Source organism: Psittacula echo, assembly GCF_963264785.1.
Source record: "Psittacula echo genome assembly, chromosome: 1".
NCBI classification, from domain to species: Eukaryota; Metazoa; Chordata; class Aves; order Psittaciformes; family Psittacidae; genus Psittacula; species Psittacula echo.
The window spans coordinates 155679393-155694300 of NC_137735.1; the positions used below are offsets into that span (position 1 = coordinate 155679393).

Sequence of the window (14908 nt, forward strand, 5' to 3'; positions counted from 1 at the left end):
CACCCTGCTCCTGGTTCTCCCTATCACATCCTTCTCATCTTTGATAAGGAAATTATGTTTATCTATAAAGGTAATGCAAAACTTTTCAACATAGCCATCATACAGGTCCACTTCTTGTATCTTATTTCCAAAAGCCTAATCACTGTCCGCTGTTGTTAGAGAGCATATATCTTTAGTTCAGTATTTATTTCCATAATATAATTCTATATAAATTTGTTAATTCTATATATTGTTCTAACTACAGTGATACTAAATTACTCATATCAGGTACAAATCTGGCATACATTTAACAACATAGCAGACAAATTCTGACTTGATTTTTAAAAACTGACTGACTTGAGCATAGCTGCCCTGGTTATAAGTCACCATAACATCGGCAGGAAGAAGGGAAAGGACTGATTTGTTAAAATCAAATGCAGTTATTGCAATTAAAAATACCCTACATTAATTCTGTAACCTTCCAGATTAGCTTACAGGTCTTCATTAAAAACACATTTAGGAAAATGATTCATTCAGTTCATGATATTAGGAGATCTCCTTATATGTCCTTTACGTTGGCTCACTGCAGACAAGAAGGTTGAGTAAAGGTGGGGCGAGTACTGTCACTTGGTCAGTTTGGGCTTTGAGGATAGAAGAAAATATGTGGCAAGAACATCCCAGGGATGAAGCTTGGGATACTATGAAGAAGACCGAATGCAGGTGCTAGGTCTATGACTATCTTGTGGGAATGGGAAAGTGATCTTGGGCTGCTTTGACATAATCATGACAAAAAAATAGATATATCTACATAAAGGAGATGGCATAACTAGAAAACTGCTTGGGATTCAGCTGGTCGGGGAATCACAGGAACTGAAACAGAGAAAAAGGAAAATTCACATGGTGCCAGAAAAATACTCTCCAATGCAGACATCATCACACAGGTATGATTTTTGGGCAGAAATGTGGACAGTCTTAGGGGAAAACTGAAGGAAATTCTAGGAATTCACTATCTAGGAAAGGGTGAACAGGGCTCACCTGCACACAAACATACACAAGCAGGCCTCAGCTTCTTCACTCTTCCCAACTTTCCTACCCAGCCTAGTTAAACAATGCTTGAAAAACCCTGTTCTGAGCAAACACTGTGTTTTTTTAATATCTGTCTGATTTTATTAGTTGTTCAGAAAATTCCTTACCCACTGCTTTTCCTTGTTTTGGCATTATCCCCAACTGTGACAACACGTTTTTGTCAGATTGATAATTATCTAGATTTTTCATGTCCAGGTCCCAGCCTGTCCAAGACCTGTACTCCTAATATTCAGGGCAATGTGCCTTCCATTTTTTCACTTCTGATTTAAATTCCTTTTGATTTAATTCATTTTAAGTACAGCAAATGACCTGCTGAGTTTCTTATCAGTAAAAATCACTAAAAAAGAGTGACTGACTACCTGGTAATTCTCCCTACCTAATCTTAGTAGATCCTACTAGATCTACCACATCGAATCATCTCAAAAGGTATCTTTCAGACTGATTCTAAAACCCCTCCAATAAGTAAAACTTCATAATTTATTTTAGCAAATCTATTCCAATTATTTGAGCAAATCTATTCCAATCTATAACAATGATTCCCATTACAAGAGTTTTCTTTTTAACATCTAAATTTTAAAATCTAAAGATCTTCAGCATTTGGACCTTTTTATTGAACTTTCTAATTTTAATAAAAGGTCTCACATTAGATCTGAGTTTACTGATCACTTGGTTCTTTCCTTGTATTAGTAAGAAATAATGAGGAGAAAACTGCACCAAGGGCATTTGCACACAACCACTCGTCTTGCTTTTCATACGCAATGGAAGTCATAAACATAAATATAATATTTACATCCTATACAGTATTAAGCGACTATGCCAACCTGTTACTGCCACAGACAGCATAAGATATTGAACTCAAAACATCAATTTCAGTGGGTTATAGTGCTGAGCAAAAAAATTCCTCTGTTGAGAGACAGCAGGGTTGGTTTGCTTCTTTTAATACCAGTCATCCAAATCACTTTCAGACAAGTCAATTTATTCTACTATTATCTAATTCAGACCTTACATGCATCTAGTTAATTTTGAAAATCGATTTTACTCATAGATGAAGGATAATGTCATGAAGTGAACCTCCTTATAATCGTAGGCACTGCTCTGTGTGTGATCAGAACCAGAAAGGGAAGTTAAAAATACGTAGATTAATAAAGTCTACTGTGATTTATTGTTTTTAGTTCATAGGAGAAAAGCAACAGTTCTTCGGACTATTTTTCCAATATAGAAAGTTAAATAAAACCTAATTGTTTATTTTTGTCTTACTCATTCTCAGCTACAGAGATGTGCAAACATACTGTGGATGTTTCTAGGGGTTGTTTTGTGTGTGGCAAATCATGGAACACAAAATGCTGTTGAAGGTTTGTCTTATAGATAATTAGATTTTGCAGTACTGCAGCATCTCAAACCTTAATGAAATGACAGAGAGAAGTTCAATAAATGAATTTTTGACAAAAATAGTAACTCCTTCTTTCTTCTTTCTTTCTCCTATGACTACTTTCTAGTCTACTGTAATAAATTTGAAGTAAGACTCTTGACATAAAGCGTAGGATTTATCCCACGTAATTTTAAAACTTAGGGATTTTGTCCAAACTACTTATATGGCTTTCTTTAGAGGGGTCAGACAAGCATTTCCACCAAGTAATTTGGATATTCCATTCTCTCTTCATCAACCACAGAGACAGCTGCATCACAGACCTTACATTCAGGTAGTTAAAATAAAGTGTGATAAATCTTCCCATAAGAGAGTATGGATTTACTTGCCTGTACCTGTGCAACATGACCTGTAGTCTCTCAGCTGAACCCTCTAGCCAAAGCCTGCTCCTGGCAATGAACTTAGAATCAAAACCTCCTCCTGGAGCTGAACCTTCTGAGGTAGCTGTAACACCCTCGCTAGCAACAACAGGAACACTAACAGCAATTTATGTCCCCATTTACTCAAATTCTAAGTTTCAGGAGGGATGGCACAGCCTATTCCCACAACTGATGAGGGACTTATTATTATAAGCTTGGTTTTACTTATTTTGCAGCAGCATCTAGAAACCTCTGTGAAAGGTCAGGGACCACATGGTCAGGCACTACTAAGAAAACAGTCTTTGCTCTAAAGAAATTATTATTCCACTCCAGTGCAGCACCAGAAGTGTAAATGCACTTTCTGCTTCTGACTTGGTTTGCAGGGCTCAAACACCCAAAGAACAAGGAGAAGGTCAAGCATGAAGAGATACTATTGTCCTTACACTCTCATATGTCAAAGGTAATATTGTACCTGTTTCTTAGCCAAATTTCAATATCCTCTAGTAGATGTCATAGCAATATACCTTTTTCTCCATGAACCTTATGCAGAAAAGTATTGAAATAGTGATTTTATTAAGCATATAGGAACATCATTTCCACCATATCAGCTAATTCGTCTGTTCCTTTTCAAAACTTTCCGCATATGTGTATATATATATTTAATTCAATACTGCTACATATCATGTACTGCCACCACAGATACTGTGTTTGGATCTATTGCAGCAATCAAGGAGATGGTCAAATTTGAGATCCTCAGGACAGTGAGAAGAGCGTGCAGCAAGTTCACTGCCCTGCACTTCAAGAGAGCAGACTTTGGCCTCTTCAGGAACCTGCTTAGTAAGGTTCCATGGGATATAGCCCTAGAGGGCAGGGGAGCCCAAGGCTGTTGGTTGATATTCAAGGATCTCCTATTACAAGCTCAGGAGTGTTGCATCCCAACTAGAAGGAAGTGCAGCAGAAAGGCCAGGAGACCTGACTGGATGGATAAGGAGCTGCTGAGGAAACTTTGAAGGAAAAAAAAGGCTTATAAAAGGTGGAAGCAAGGACAGGCAGCCTGGGAAGAATACAGGGGTGTTGTCTGAGAAGCTAGGGACCAGGTTAGGAAAGCTAAGGCCCAGTTAGAATTAAACTTGGCTAGGGGTGTGAAAGATAACAGGAAGGGACTCTATAGTTACATTGCAAATGAAAGACAGACTAGGGACAACGTAGGCCCCCTCCAGAAACTATCAGGAGAACTGGCTACCCTGGATTTGCAGAAGGCTGAGGTTCTTAATGACTTCTTTGCCTCAGTCTTCACTGGCAAAGGCTCTGACCGCACCACGCAAGTCTTGGTAGGCAGAAGCAGGGACTGTGAGAATAAAGACCCTAGGCCCACTGTAGGAGAGGATCTGGTTCGAGACCATCTTAAAAACCTAAACGTACACAAGTCCATGGGACCTGACGACATCCATCCGCGGGTCCCGAAGGAGATGTCAAATGAAGTTGCTAAGCCACTGGCCATCATATTTGAAAAATCATGGCAGTCAGGTGAAGCTCCTGACAACTGGAAAAAGGGAAATATAACCCTCATTTTCAAGAAGAGGAAAACGGATGACCCAGGGCATCACAGACCAGTCAGTCTCACCTCTGTGCCTGGCAAAATCTTGGAGCAGATTCTCCTGGAAGGCATGCTACGGCACATGAAAAACAACAAAGTGCTAAGGGGAAATCCTGCCTGATCAATTTGGTGGCCTTCTCTGATGGGGCTATGGAACTGATGGACAGGGACAGAGCAGTTGATGTCATCTACCTGGACTTGTGCAAAGCGTTCGACACTGTCCCTCATGACATCCTTGTCTCTAAATTGGAGAGACATCAATTTGATGGGTGGACCACTCGGTGGATAAAGAACTGGCTGGATGGCTGCACGCAAAGAGCTGTGGTCAATGGTTCAATGTCCAGCTGAAGACCAGTATCAAGTGGTATCCCTCAGGGATGGGTGTTGGGACCGGTCTTGTTCAACATTTTTGATGGTGACATGGACAGTGGGATTGAGTGTGCCCTCAGCAAGTTTGCCGATGACACCAAGCTGTGTGGTTCGGTTGATAAGCTGGAGGGAAGGAATGCCATCCAGAGGGACCTCAACACACTTGTGAGGTGGGCTGATGCCAACCTTATGAAGTTTAACCATGTCAAGTGCAAGGTCCTACACCTGGATTGGAGGAATCCCAGGCACAGCTACAGGTTGGGCAGAGAAGAGATTCAGAGCAGCCCCGCAGAGAAGGATTTGGGGGTGTTGGTTGATGAGAAAATGAACATGAGCCGGCTTCAGTGTGCGCTCGCAGCCCAGAAAGCCAAGTGTATCCTGGGCTGCATCAAAAGGAGCGTGACCAGCAGGTCGAAGGAGGTGATCCTGCCCCACTACTTTGCTCTCGTGAGACCTCACTTGGAGTATTGTGTGCAGTTCTGGTGTCCTCAACATAAAAAGGACATGGAACTGTTGGAACAAGTCCCGAGGAGGGCCACGAGGATGATCAGGGGATGGAGCACCCCCCGTATGAAGACAGGCTGAGAAAGTTGGGGCTGTTCAGCCTGGAGAAGAGAAGGCTGCGTGGAAACCTCATAGCAGCCTTCCAGTATCTGAGAGGAGTTATAGGGATGCTGAGGATGGACTATTTATTAGGGACTGTAGTGATAGGACAAGGGGTAATGGGTTCAAACTTAAACAGGGGAAGTTTAGATTGGATATAAGGAAGAAATTCTTTACTGAGAGGGTGGTGAGGCACTGGAATGGGTTGCCCAGGGAAGTTGTGAATGCTCCATCCCTGGTGGTGTTCAAGGCCAGGTTGGATGAAGCCTTGGATGACATGGTTTAGTGGGATGTGTCCCTGCCTACAGCAGGGGGGTTGGAACTAGATGATCTTAAGGTCCTTTCCAACCCTAACTATTCTATGATTCTATACATATCTCTAAGTGTAGGCTTAATCTGTGAAGATCCTGGGGGTAAAACTACCATCTCTTTGGATATCTGATGCCATGGGACTGTAAAGTCTGGAGAACTTTTTTAAATCCATTTATGAAGCAGAATTTAGTTCTCTGATTTAATATGACATCAGATATGATAAATGGGTATGCGTGAAGTAGAAGACAGCTCACAAGTTCAACAATTTTCTTTCTGAGAAGACTGGGAATCTGAGGAGAAAACTGACTGATGGACCTGCACTCTATCATCCCTGAGACAAGCATTAAGGACCTCTCATATTTTTTCAGGGACCTGGTCCATCACAAAATTTAAGCATGTAAATTGATTCAAATCAACACGCTTACCTATAAGTGAAATGTTAATGTTAATCACATGTCCAAGCTCTCTGCTGAATAGGAATCAACTTGATTCTCAGAACACCACAAACTGTGGCATGAATATTGATAGAAAATCACAGTGAAAAGTTTTCCAAAGATCAGTTGTCAGTGAGAAGCTAAACCAGGTGGAAAACCTCAAGATGCTGTCATTCTCACTGTGCACTGATATTCAAATATTTTAACTAGCATCTTTCTTTTTGTAATGAGCCTTCCCTTTCTGTTGCTGCTTCCTGTACACCTCTCTATTTCCCTGGCATTTAATACTGCTGAATGTGGCTGTGTGAGACAGTCATTTGGTATCACTCTTCTCAGTATTGATCTGCTCGACAGCGTTGTATCCTGTTACAAATTTTCATATGAGAGAGGGACAAAGTTCTGTTGACACAGCACATGGCTAGATTAACCTTGAATGCTAATAGATACTGAACAAGAGAGCCATGGACTCATTCATTATCATAACTACCACTATATTGTCAGGTACCATATCAGCATCACAAGGCTAGAAATCATTTGATATTTAGAAGTAGCTCTTGCACTGTTTTCAATATGTCACAGAAATTATGACCTACTGGCACCTGAGAAACTCATGCTCAGAAACAAGATGGTCTGGGAATACGCCAAGATATCTCTACTGGGCTGGCAAGAAGGTAAACATGACACTTCAGGTTTCTGAGCATTAGGATAGCAAAACAAATTATGATTATTTATTTACAAACATCAGACACTGCAGTAGCATGAAATGGTCTTCTGACACCTAAGGAGGGACATGGCAGACAAGGCAAGCAAGTATTAAGTATATTCATCCACTTTGTATTTTACAAGAAAATGCGTATCTCTCTTCAGCAATTGTGACTAATGCCATATGTTGTGGTAAAAAGCTTTAAATAGTGTAGATTCTGGCCCACAGTTCATAAAATGTATTTTTGAACCTACTGTTCCAGGGAAAATCCAAACTATATATAATTTAAGGTTTGGGGGTCGGATTTTTTTTACTTCTCTCATAATCAAGTGGGACATGTTGCAGTTGGCATTCATGGGAAGCTTATGTGCTGGAGCAGTAACATGCTGAAGTCCACAAAACTCATGATGTAGCATATCATGGTCTATAAAGAAGAGTCCATCATCCTGCTGTAGAAAATGCATTGATTTAAGCCACCAAGATGCTAAAGGGACATCAGTTTCCATGAACCAGTCAGCATTTAAAGAGAAAAAGTAAACACTCCAGCAGTCCACTTCATATTATATGAAAGGGTTAGATTGTATTTGGGAAGGCTGCTTCTACTTTTCTGGACTGAAAAGAGCAGAAGTACTCCTATCCCATATGTGCCAGTGAAGCCCTCAAAGAGCCATGTTGTTAGTTTTTCTTTTACAGCAAGTATCAAGTAGAAAAAGCTCCAGCCCTTGGCAGAATTAGCTTCTCCACTTATGCCTAAGAATGGCAGAGTACAGTTTGCTTGTCTTCTGAGACTGCCAAAGCAATGCCAGCCAACACCAATTATAGCACTTTTAAAAATATTCACATTTGCCTTTTAGATACTTAAACCATTCAGATTATTCTACCTTAAAACCTTAAGTGTTACTTCAAAAGTGACTTAAAAGTCTAACTTTTTGATCTCATGGGAAAGCCAACGCTCGTCACATTAGGGATGAAGGTGAACGTGCTATTCTACACAATCTCTCCACACCAGCCTTCCAAGTGCATGTGAAATACCAGCAATTCAGTATGCTGACTAATAGCATCCTTACGGACACACTGAAACAACTGCCCTGCGTTGAGAGGCACTCTGTCTTACTGGTTTTCTTGCTTTGCCAGCTTTCACAGACGCTTGGGATTCTAGCGATTTTTGAAAACACAGCATTAGGTTCACTTAAAAGCAGAAGTGCTTTTGACATTCATACCCATGGATCATTACCTCATTTGCCCAACCCAGAATAGTCACTAGATCAACAAGCTGATCTGTGAGGTTTGATCTGACCCAAACTCAGGTACTGCCCAGCTCTGCGCTATGAAATCCCAAGGTAAGGAGTAGAACAGTTTGATCAGAAATAAAGTATCAGAGGAATACAGTAACATTTTTTGCTACTGATTCGTCTTACAGCCAAATGTAATCAGGGATTCATTAAGCACATAAAATATAGGGCCTTTGCAGCTTTTAATTGCTTTTTAGGAGGAAGAAACAAAACAAGCCTACTGCTGGAAAAGACTCCTAATTCTTTTGGTGCAACATTATTATACCAGGTGAAGATACTGTCTGGTTCACTTTGGATGTACTAGATAAAGGAAAAGCTTAAAATTCAGAATTAGCAACAGGATATGAACTTAACAGGAAGTCAAACGCAACTAAGAAGTATGTTGGAGAGAGCCCATATGTCAGGGGAAGGAGGAAAAGAGTCAAATATTACCAGTAATAGGCATGAAATAATTTTTTTGGCAGTGGACTGAAATCACCACAGTGCCGCTAAGGAGTGATTTACTGCTCTCATTTGCCTTGCACTACTCAGTGCACTCCAAAAAGCAACCCTTATTACAACTGTCTGTTCTATCAGTAAGAAAAAGGCCAAATTACTTATGGCTTTTTCATCAATTTATACTGCAAGACTACATTTCAAGCATTAATTTACCTGAAAACAAAACATTGCTCCTGTCTCATTGCAGATTATCTCTGCCTAAACCACTGATGAAATGATTTGTGGATTATTTGCTTCTCTTCAGTCAAGTATGTGCACATTCCCCACTGATGAGTAATGGCCGATCATTGCAACAATTCTCAACTGCCTTTGATTACCACAAAGAAAAAATGGCTCAAAGTCAGGGGGTTTATTACAAAGCCAACTCCAAATTAAAAAAAAAAAAAAAGAAATTAAAAATGTGCATTTCAGTTTGGGAAAAAAAATCTGTTTAAATTTCCTGCAGCAGGAAAAGAGATCAGTTTGAAAACAACTAAACAGCTAAACAGCTAAATCCTTTAGCTTAGAGAGTATCAGTGTACCTGTCAGCCTTTGGGGCCATATTCTGCACATCTCCAGTCAGCGTATCTTCAGTTTTTCAGCTTTCTAGCTCCTTGTTTCCCAAATACTTCTAGCCAGTAAGTCTGAAAGCTCTTGATGCTCAAATACATGAATTCTGAATACTTTCAGGGGTTTTGGCTGATATCTTTGAACTTGGGATGGACTATATGTTAATACATCTCAAAGGACATTGACCCTGGAAGCTACCAGTTTCTTGGCTCCAAGGCAGTTAATATAGGAAGTCTGTTTAGGAGCCATGGATTGCAAAAACCTTGAGTGGTGACTTCAGAGTCACAGATCACTTTGGCCAAAGGCAGCTTACAGGGTAGAACCACCTAGAACTGTGGGTCAAGCACTACAGGAGTCAAGGTGAGCCAAATATACTTCCAAATAAATTCCATCTTTTGTTAAAAAGTGCTAAAGCAACTTTTTAATATTCTGCTTTCAACATCTGCTCACAGCTACTTGACTTTTCACTCTGGTGCTTGATGTGTTTTGTTAATGAAATGAGAACTCATGATCTATTCCTGATTCCCACATTCTTTACTGACATTGCCAGCATTTCTCTTGATAGTATCATGTGTGAAAGAACGCATCCTAGAACTTGACATGATTGCTCTAATTATGCTCCTTCCTTCTCTAAGTATCTTTCACTTTTTAACCATACTGTGAACACTTCCAAGCAACCCCCTTGTATTTCATCTTGGTTACTGCAGCTATGTATTTATCTGGATCCCATGACATTTTAATTGCCAAGAAATACATTCAAAAGGAAAATTTGCTAAGACTAACTGCCAGCAGCTCTAGCACTCACTTGAAATGAGAAACCCTCCAGCAAGATTCAAGTGCTGGGACAGAACAAAAACTGCAGAATCAGATTTATATAATCCAGATGGGTGCCACAAACAGAAACAGACTTTCTCTAAACTAAAATGGATATTTAATTATTTATACAAAGCAGAGCAGGTCCAAGAGCAAAGAGTGTTTGCGCTACTCAGCCTTGCAATAATACACTGAAAATAACAAACTTGCTCTGACTGTATAACACTTCCACTCTTCTGTATTGGAGGATGGTGCCATATCTTCAGAGGTAGTGGTAGGTGTTGTCTTTGGCTTTTAATAAAAAATGCAAGCAAGTATGTATTTCATACCAGAAGATAAGTTAGCAATTTTCTTTGAATGGGCAACAGTACTATTAGAACCTGTCTCTGTTCAAAACCCTTCACACCAATGGCTCCTATTCTTGCACAAATGCAACACAGCCAAGTACAGTCAGGTGAGAGATCAAATGAACATTGCTATGAATGTATCAATGCATAGTCAAACTGCATGCCATATCATCATAGCCATCTTCATTCTTCCTATGTCACTTGTGACTCTCACACAACACAATCTTCCCATGTCATTCTAAGGCACTGCTAGGAGGTGCATTCTGGTGCCAAGGTTTCTGGTTTCTGGTCACAACTTCAATGTGCATAATACACAAATAATAGCATTAATCATCTGGTCCTGCCCATGAAGATATTAACTGAACATTTGTTCTCAATGATCTACTCAACTTTTTTATCCACCAATGTCCAGCACTTTTTTGGCTACTGCAGCTGGTGATTTTTTTTGATGTCAGCATGGCCAGTGCAAAATCACATGTGTAACATTACTGATGGTACTTGACAGCCCTTTTTTTATTCCCCCAGGAAAAGCACAGTTTTGAATTAAAGTAGTAAGTTTTAATATTGGTGGTATCAGCAACCCTCAAGTCTCAACAAAGAAAAAGCCCTTGAAACACGTAATAAATACACTACAAGCGTGAGATCACAACATTTTAAAGGTCTTGGTTTTTATTAGGCATTGTTATATCCTTCAGCAAACTCAGACATGGAGTAAAGAGCGGTGTACAAACCCTTTACAGAACAAAGTGGCATTCTCACTAATACAGAAAACACTTCTGTGACCTATGGACTAACATGTTAATTTTTTTGACTCAAGAACACAAACAATATAGTCTCATCATAGTGAAACTGAGGCAATGCCTGAAATGGTAGGCTAGATTAAGCAAGAGTATGAATAGCTCACTTCAGATAGGAACTCGTCAATTACACAAAGAACCCCCCAGAACACAATAATGTTTTATGTAACACAGTAGAACTAGCTTTGTGAGTAACTTCCCCTTCAGAGTAAGGAAGGATCTAAAGCCTACCTTGAAAATAACCAAAACATTAGTACACAATATCTGTGCTTTTCAAACCTCAGTCAATATTCCGTATATGCACAATTTAATTATTCTGCTTTTTAAATTTTCTGATCTCAGTCCATGTAGTCTATACATAAGCAAAATGTTTTCTTTCTTGAGAAGAGCTCTGCTTATGATGGCAATCCAATTCATTACAGCAACTAACAGTCAGCATTCATTTAAATTGGCATGGAAGTCTGAAAGAAGCTTTATAAATCTCAAAGTTGTTTGGAACAGCTGGAATAGAAACTAGATTTTAACCCTGAATTTTAACTTTAGAAAGAACTCATTCTCTTTCTTAGAACTGAACCAAAATTTCAGCCGCAAACATCTCTGTACTTTCACGTTAGAAATATGACTCCTGAATGTTTTAATATTTATGGCCCCATCCCCATTTATGAAAGAGTTTAGAATTTGTAATTTAAAGTTAAAGTCAGTATATTCAGCAGTGCCCCACTGTAGCATGAAAACTACCACCATGTTCTGCTGGTGGAATTTTATGGGTTTTATGAATTTTAGATAGTATCTATATTATAGAATTTTATGTTTAGTGTATTACGGGCATATTTCCATTCTTCTGGTCATGTTGATCACCTGTGCATAAATAGATGGTTGATATATTTTTTATAATCTAGAGAAAGAATTAATTCCATATACCAAATTAGAATAGACAAAAACAAATCTAAAGTCCAGATCTGTCTTCTTGCAAGCTTTTAATGATGGTGTCCATTCTAGTAAGTATGCTTCCTTATAGTTTCATCAGTCAGATTTAGTAATTCATTGTATCTGCACAAATAAATGAAAGCCATACAAACAGCATAGTTTACCTTGAAATGCATAAAACTGACAACAGTTAGTTAAATGAATTAACATGGGAGGTCATCTTACCTGTCAGGCAGAAGACGAAACCAGGTGTAATAAGATGATAGATGAAGAACCACATGGTTATCTTCTGCACAGCGATTACCTCAAAACGAATTGTGCCTTGCAATACCATCATTCAAAGAGCTAAAAATACCTGATTACAGAGAAAGAAAAAGGAGTGAATAATTCTGGCATAAGGCTTTATCTCCTATCACATTTCACTTGCCAGATTATCTGTCTAAACTGAATACTTAAGAGTTAATATAGGATAGAGTCTTTTGAATAATAAATGCATTTTCAAATTTGCTGGATCAAATTAATGATCTCCTTCATTCAGAGAGCACACTGCTTAAGAGTACTCAGATTTTCCGGTGATAGTAATTAATATGGTAAACGTTAATACTGAACATCCTCTTTTAGACTCATCTTTCTAAACTCAAACTTCCTAAACCAGATCCTCTCTGTATGTACATTTCGTATTATTATAAATGTTAAAATATTACACAGTTTGCAGTAAAATAAGGAAAGTCTAGATCCTGTCCTACTTCATTTCAGTAAATATGACACTACTGCAATTAATGATTTCAAAGTCTCTAAAAAGAAAATTACAGTGAAGCTGGAGTACATTAATCTCTTTCAGGATTCATGTATTCTGTCTAGTATATAATTCCTTTTAAACTTTCAACATACAATTCTTAATCCTTTGGAAAGGCAGTGTTAAATTTGATGAGTTTTCTTTTAAATGTTGAATATAATCATTATTACCATGTCATATTTGAAGTTTTCTCTTTTCCCTACGGGAGAAACTCTGCCTCTATATATCTTAAAATCAAGCTAATGACATGCAGCTTCTTGTGAATATCCTAGGATTTTAGAACAATTTACTTCTGTAATAGTTTTTACTTCTTTCAATCAGAATATTTTGCTAGCTTTTTGTTTCTGGCTGGTGCCTGTTTTCTGTTTTTGTAGGGCAATGCATCATCATATTTGCAGTGTGCAATTCTCTTTTTTGTGTAATGGATTTCTTGCCATGAATATATAAGTGCATCCTTTACATCCATCACATCTTGTTCATACTTGTTCTCTCGATTAGTTCTGTTGTAGTACTGGTTAAGTTACAGTCTTCACACAAAGCAAGGCTTTCAGCTTATCACTGAGAGAATATTGTTTTATCTGGGGCCCATGCTGATAACATCCATTCCTCTCAGTATATTCATTTTGTTACTATTTCTTTATAAAAGATGCTTATACATACTTGAATAGCCTTCAGTAACATGCATCTTAGGACATGTTGCATGCTAATATTGCACTGTGACTTTTTACAGGATGATATCATTGTCCAGCTTCCCATGCAAAGACCAATTATTCTGATCATGGCTTCTACCACTTACTGAGACTCTTGCTCTTTCCAAGTAAGAATTTTTAACAGATTGATCTTTTCTTTCTTTTTCTTTTTTTTTTTTTTTTTCCAAATGTTTAAGATCTTGTTTTAAAACTGCCTTGTTTTCTACTTCCAACACCAAGGAAAAGGCAGTTTTGAATTTCAAAGCACATGTACATACCTGACTCCCTAAGTATGCTTGTGATAAATGAAGCTCTGATTAACAGAGAGCCTCTGGTTTGAGCTCCTGCTGGACAGGCCCATCTTAGTGCACATCTCATGTCTCTCCTTGAGGTAGCTAAGAATATGCCTTGGCCATCGAGGCTTACACTTGTCCCCTCTTTCTCAGAATAATGCTAAGAAGATGTTGATTGAGCATGTCTCAAAGAGTGAGCTTTCTTCAGAAGAGAGCTTCATGGGGTCTTTTTTTAAACCCATATTATAGGAAAATGGCAAGAAATATCACAAGATATTACAAGATATCAAGAAATATCACAAAAATATTTCAGCTCAGAAATTACAGGAGCTGTTGCACTTCACATTTTTCCTTTCTTTAGCACATAAGATCTTTAACAAAAAGGTCAAAACTGTATTAGTTGCTGTGACCCTAAAATCATGGCTATTCTAAGAAAACTGCTCAGCAAAACACAGACAAGAAGTAAACAGTGATACCCAGAACTGAGATTTATTTAGAAATATTCCCTGGGAAAAAAAGGCTCTTAAGCTGGCAATGAGTACATATGTTTACTGTAGCTGGATCCAAGGGAAGATCTTCCTAAACAGCTTTACCCTCCTGTTTCTGCTGGCACTAAAGTTTTTTCAGACTCTGTCACACAAAGGATATTCACAACTATTTCAGGTACCCACCTTAAAGAACAAAGGTATGAACTACTGAGTCTATACGATTCCTCCAAAAGACTGTGGTAGGTTAAAACAACAAATTACTTCGTGTACTTTTCCAGCAGCCATACCCTGGCTACGAAACTTCTTGTATTCTGACAATGCCTCTCCTGGAACATTTATTTCCAAGTGACATGAGTTGAATTGCATAGTTAGGCTGAAATAATGCACATAATTAAACAGCAATGAAACAGGAACTCTGTTGGGAACAGCAGTAATTACACAGTAACTCATGGTGATAATAAGTGTGCTCAAGTGAATTGACAGAGGAAACTGCTCAGAGTAAACCCGTGGTCTCCCTCTGACATTACAGGCACAGACAGAAGATCCCTCCT

At 38.7% G+C, this 14908-nt stretch overlaps 1 protein-coding gene across 1 annotated transcript in view; it reads right to left on the reverse strand.

Annotated features, from left to right (window-relative positions):
• Positions 1-14908, reverse strand: part of CNTN1 (contactin 1) — a gene marked incomplete at both ends in the record, with an annotated part of 137298 nt that overhangs the window by 75515 nt on the left and 46875 nt on the right. Inside the window, 2 exon segments of the mRNA XM_080631191.1 lie at positions 12317-12428; positions 12432-12446. Of these exon segments, the coding sequence (XP_080487317.1) occupies positions 12317-12428; positions 12432-12446 (127 nt within the window).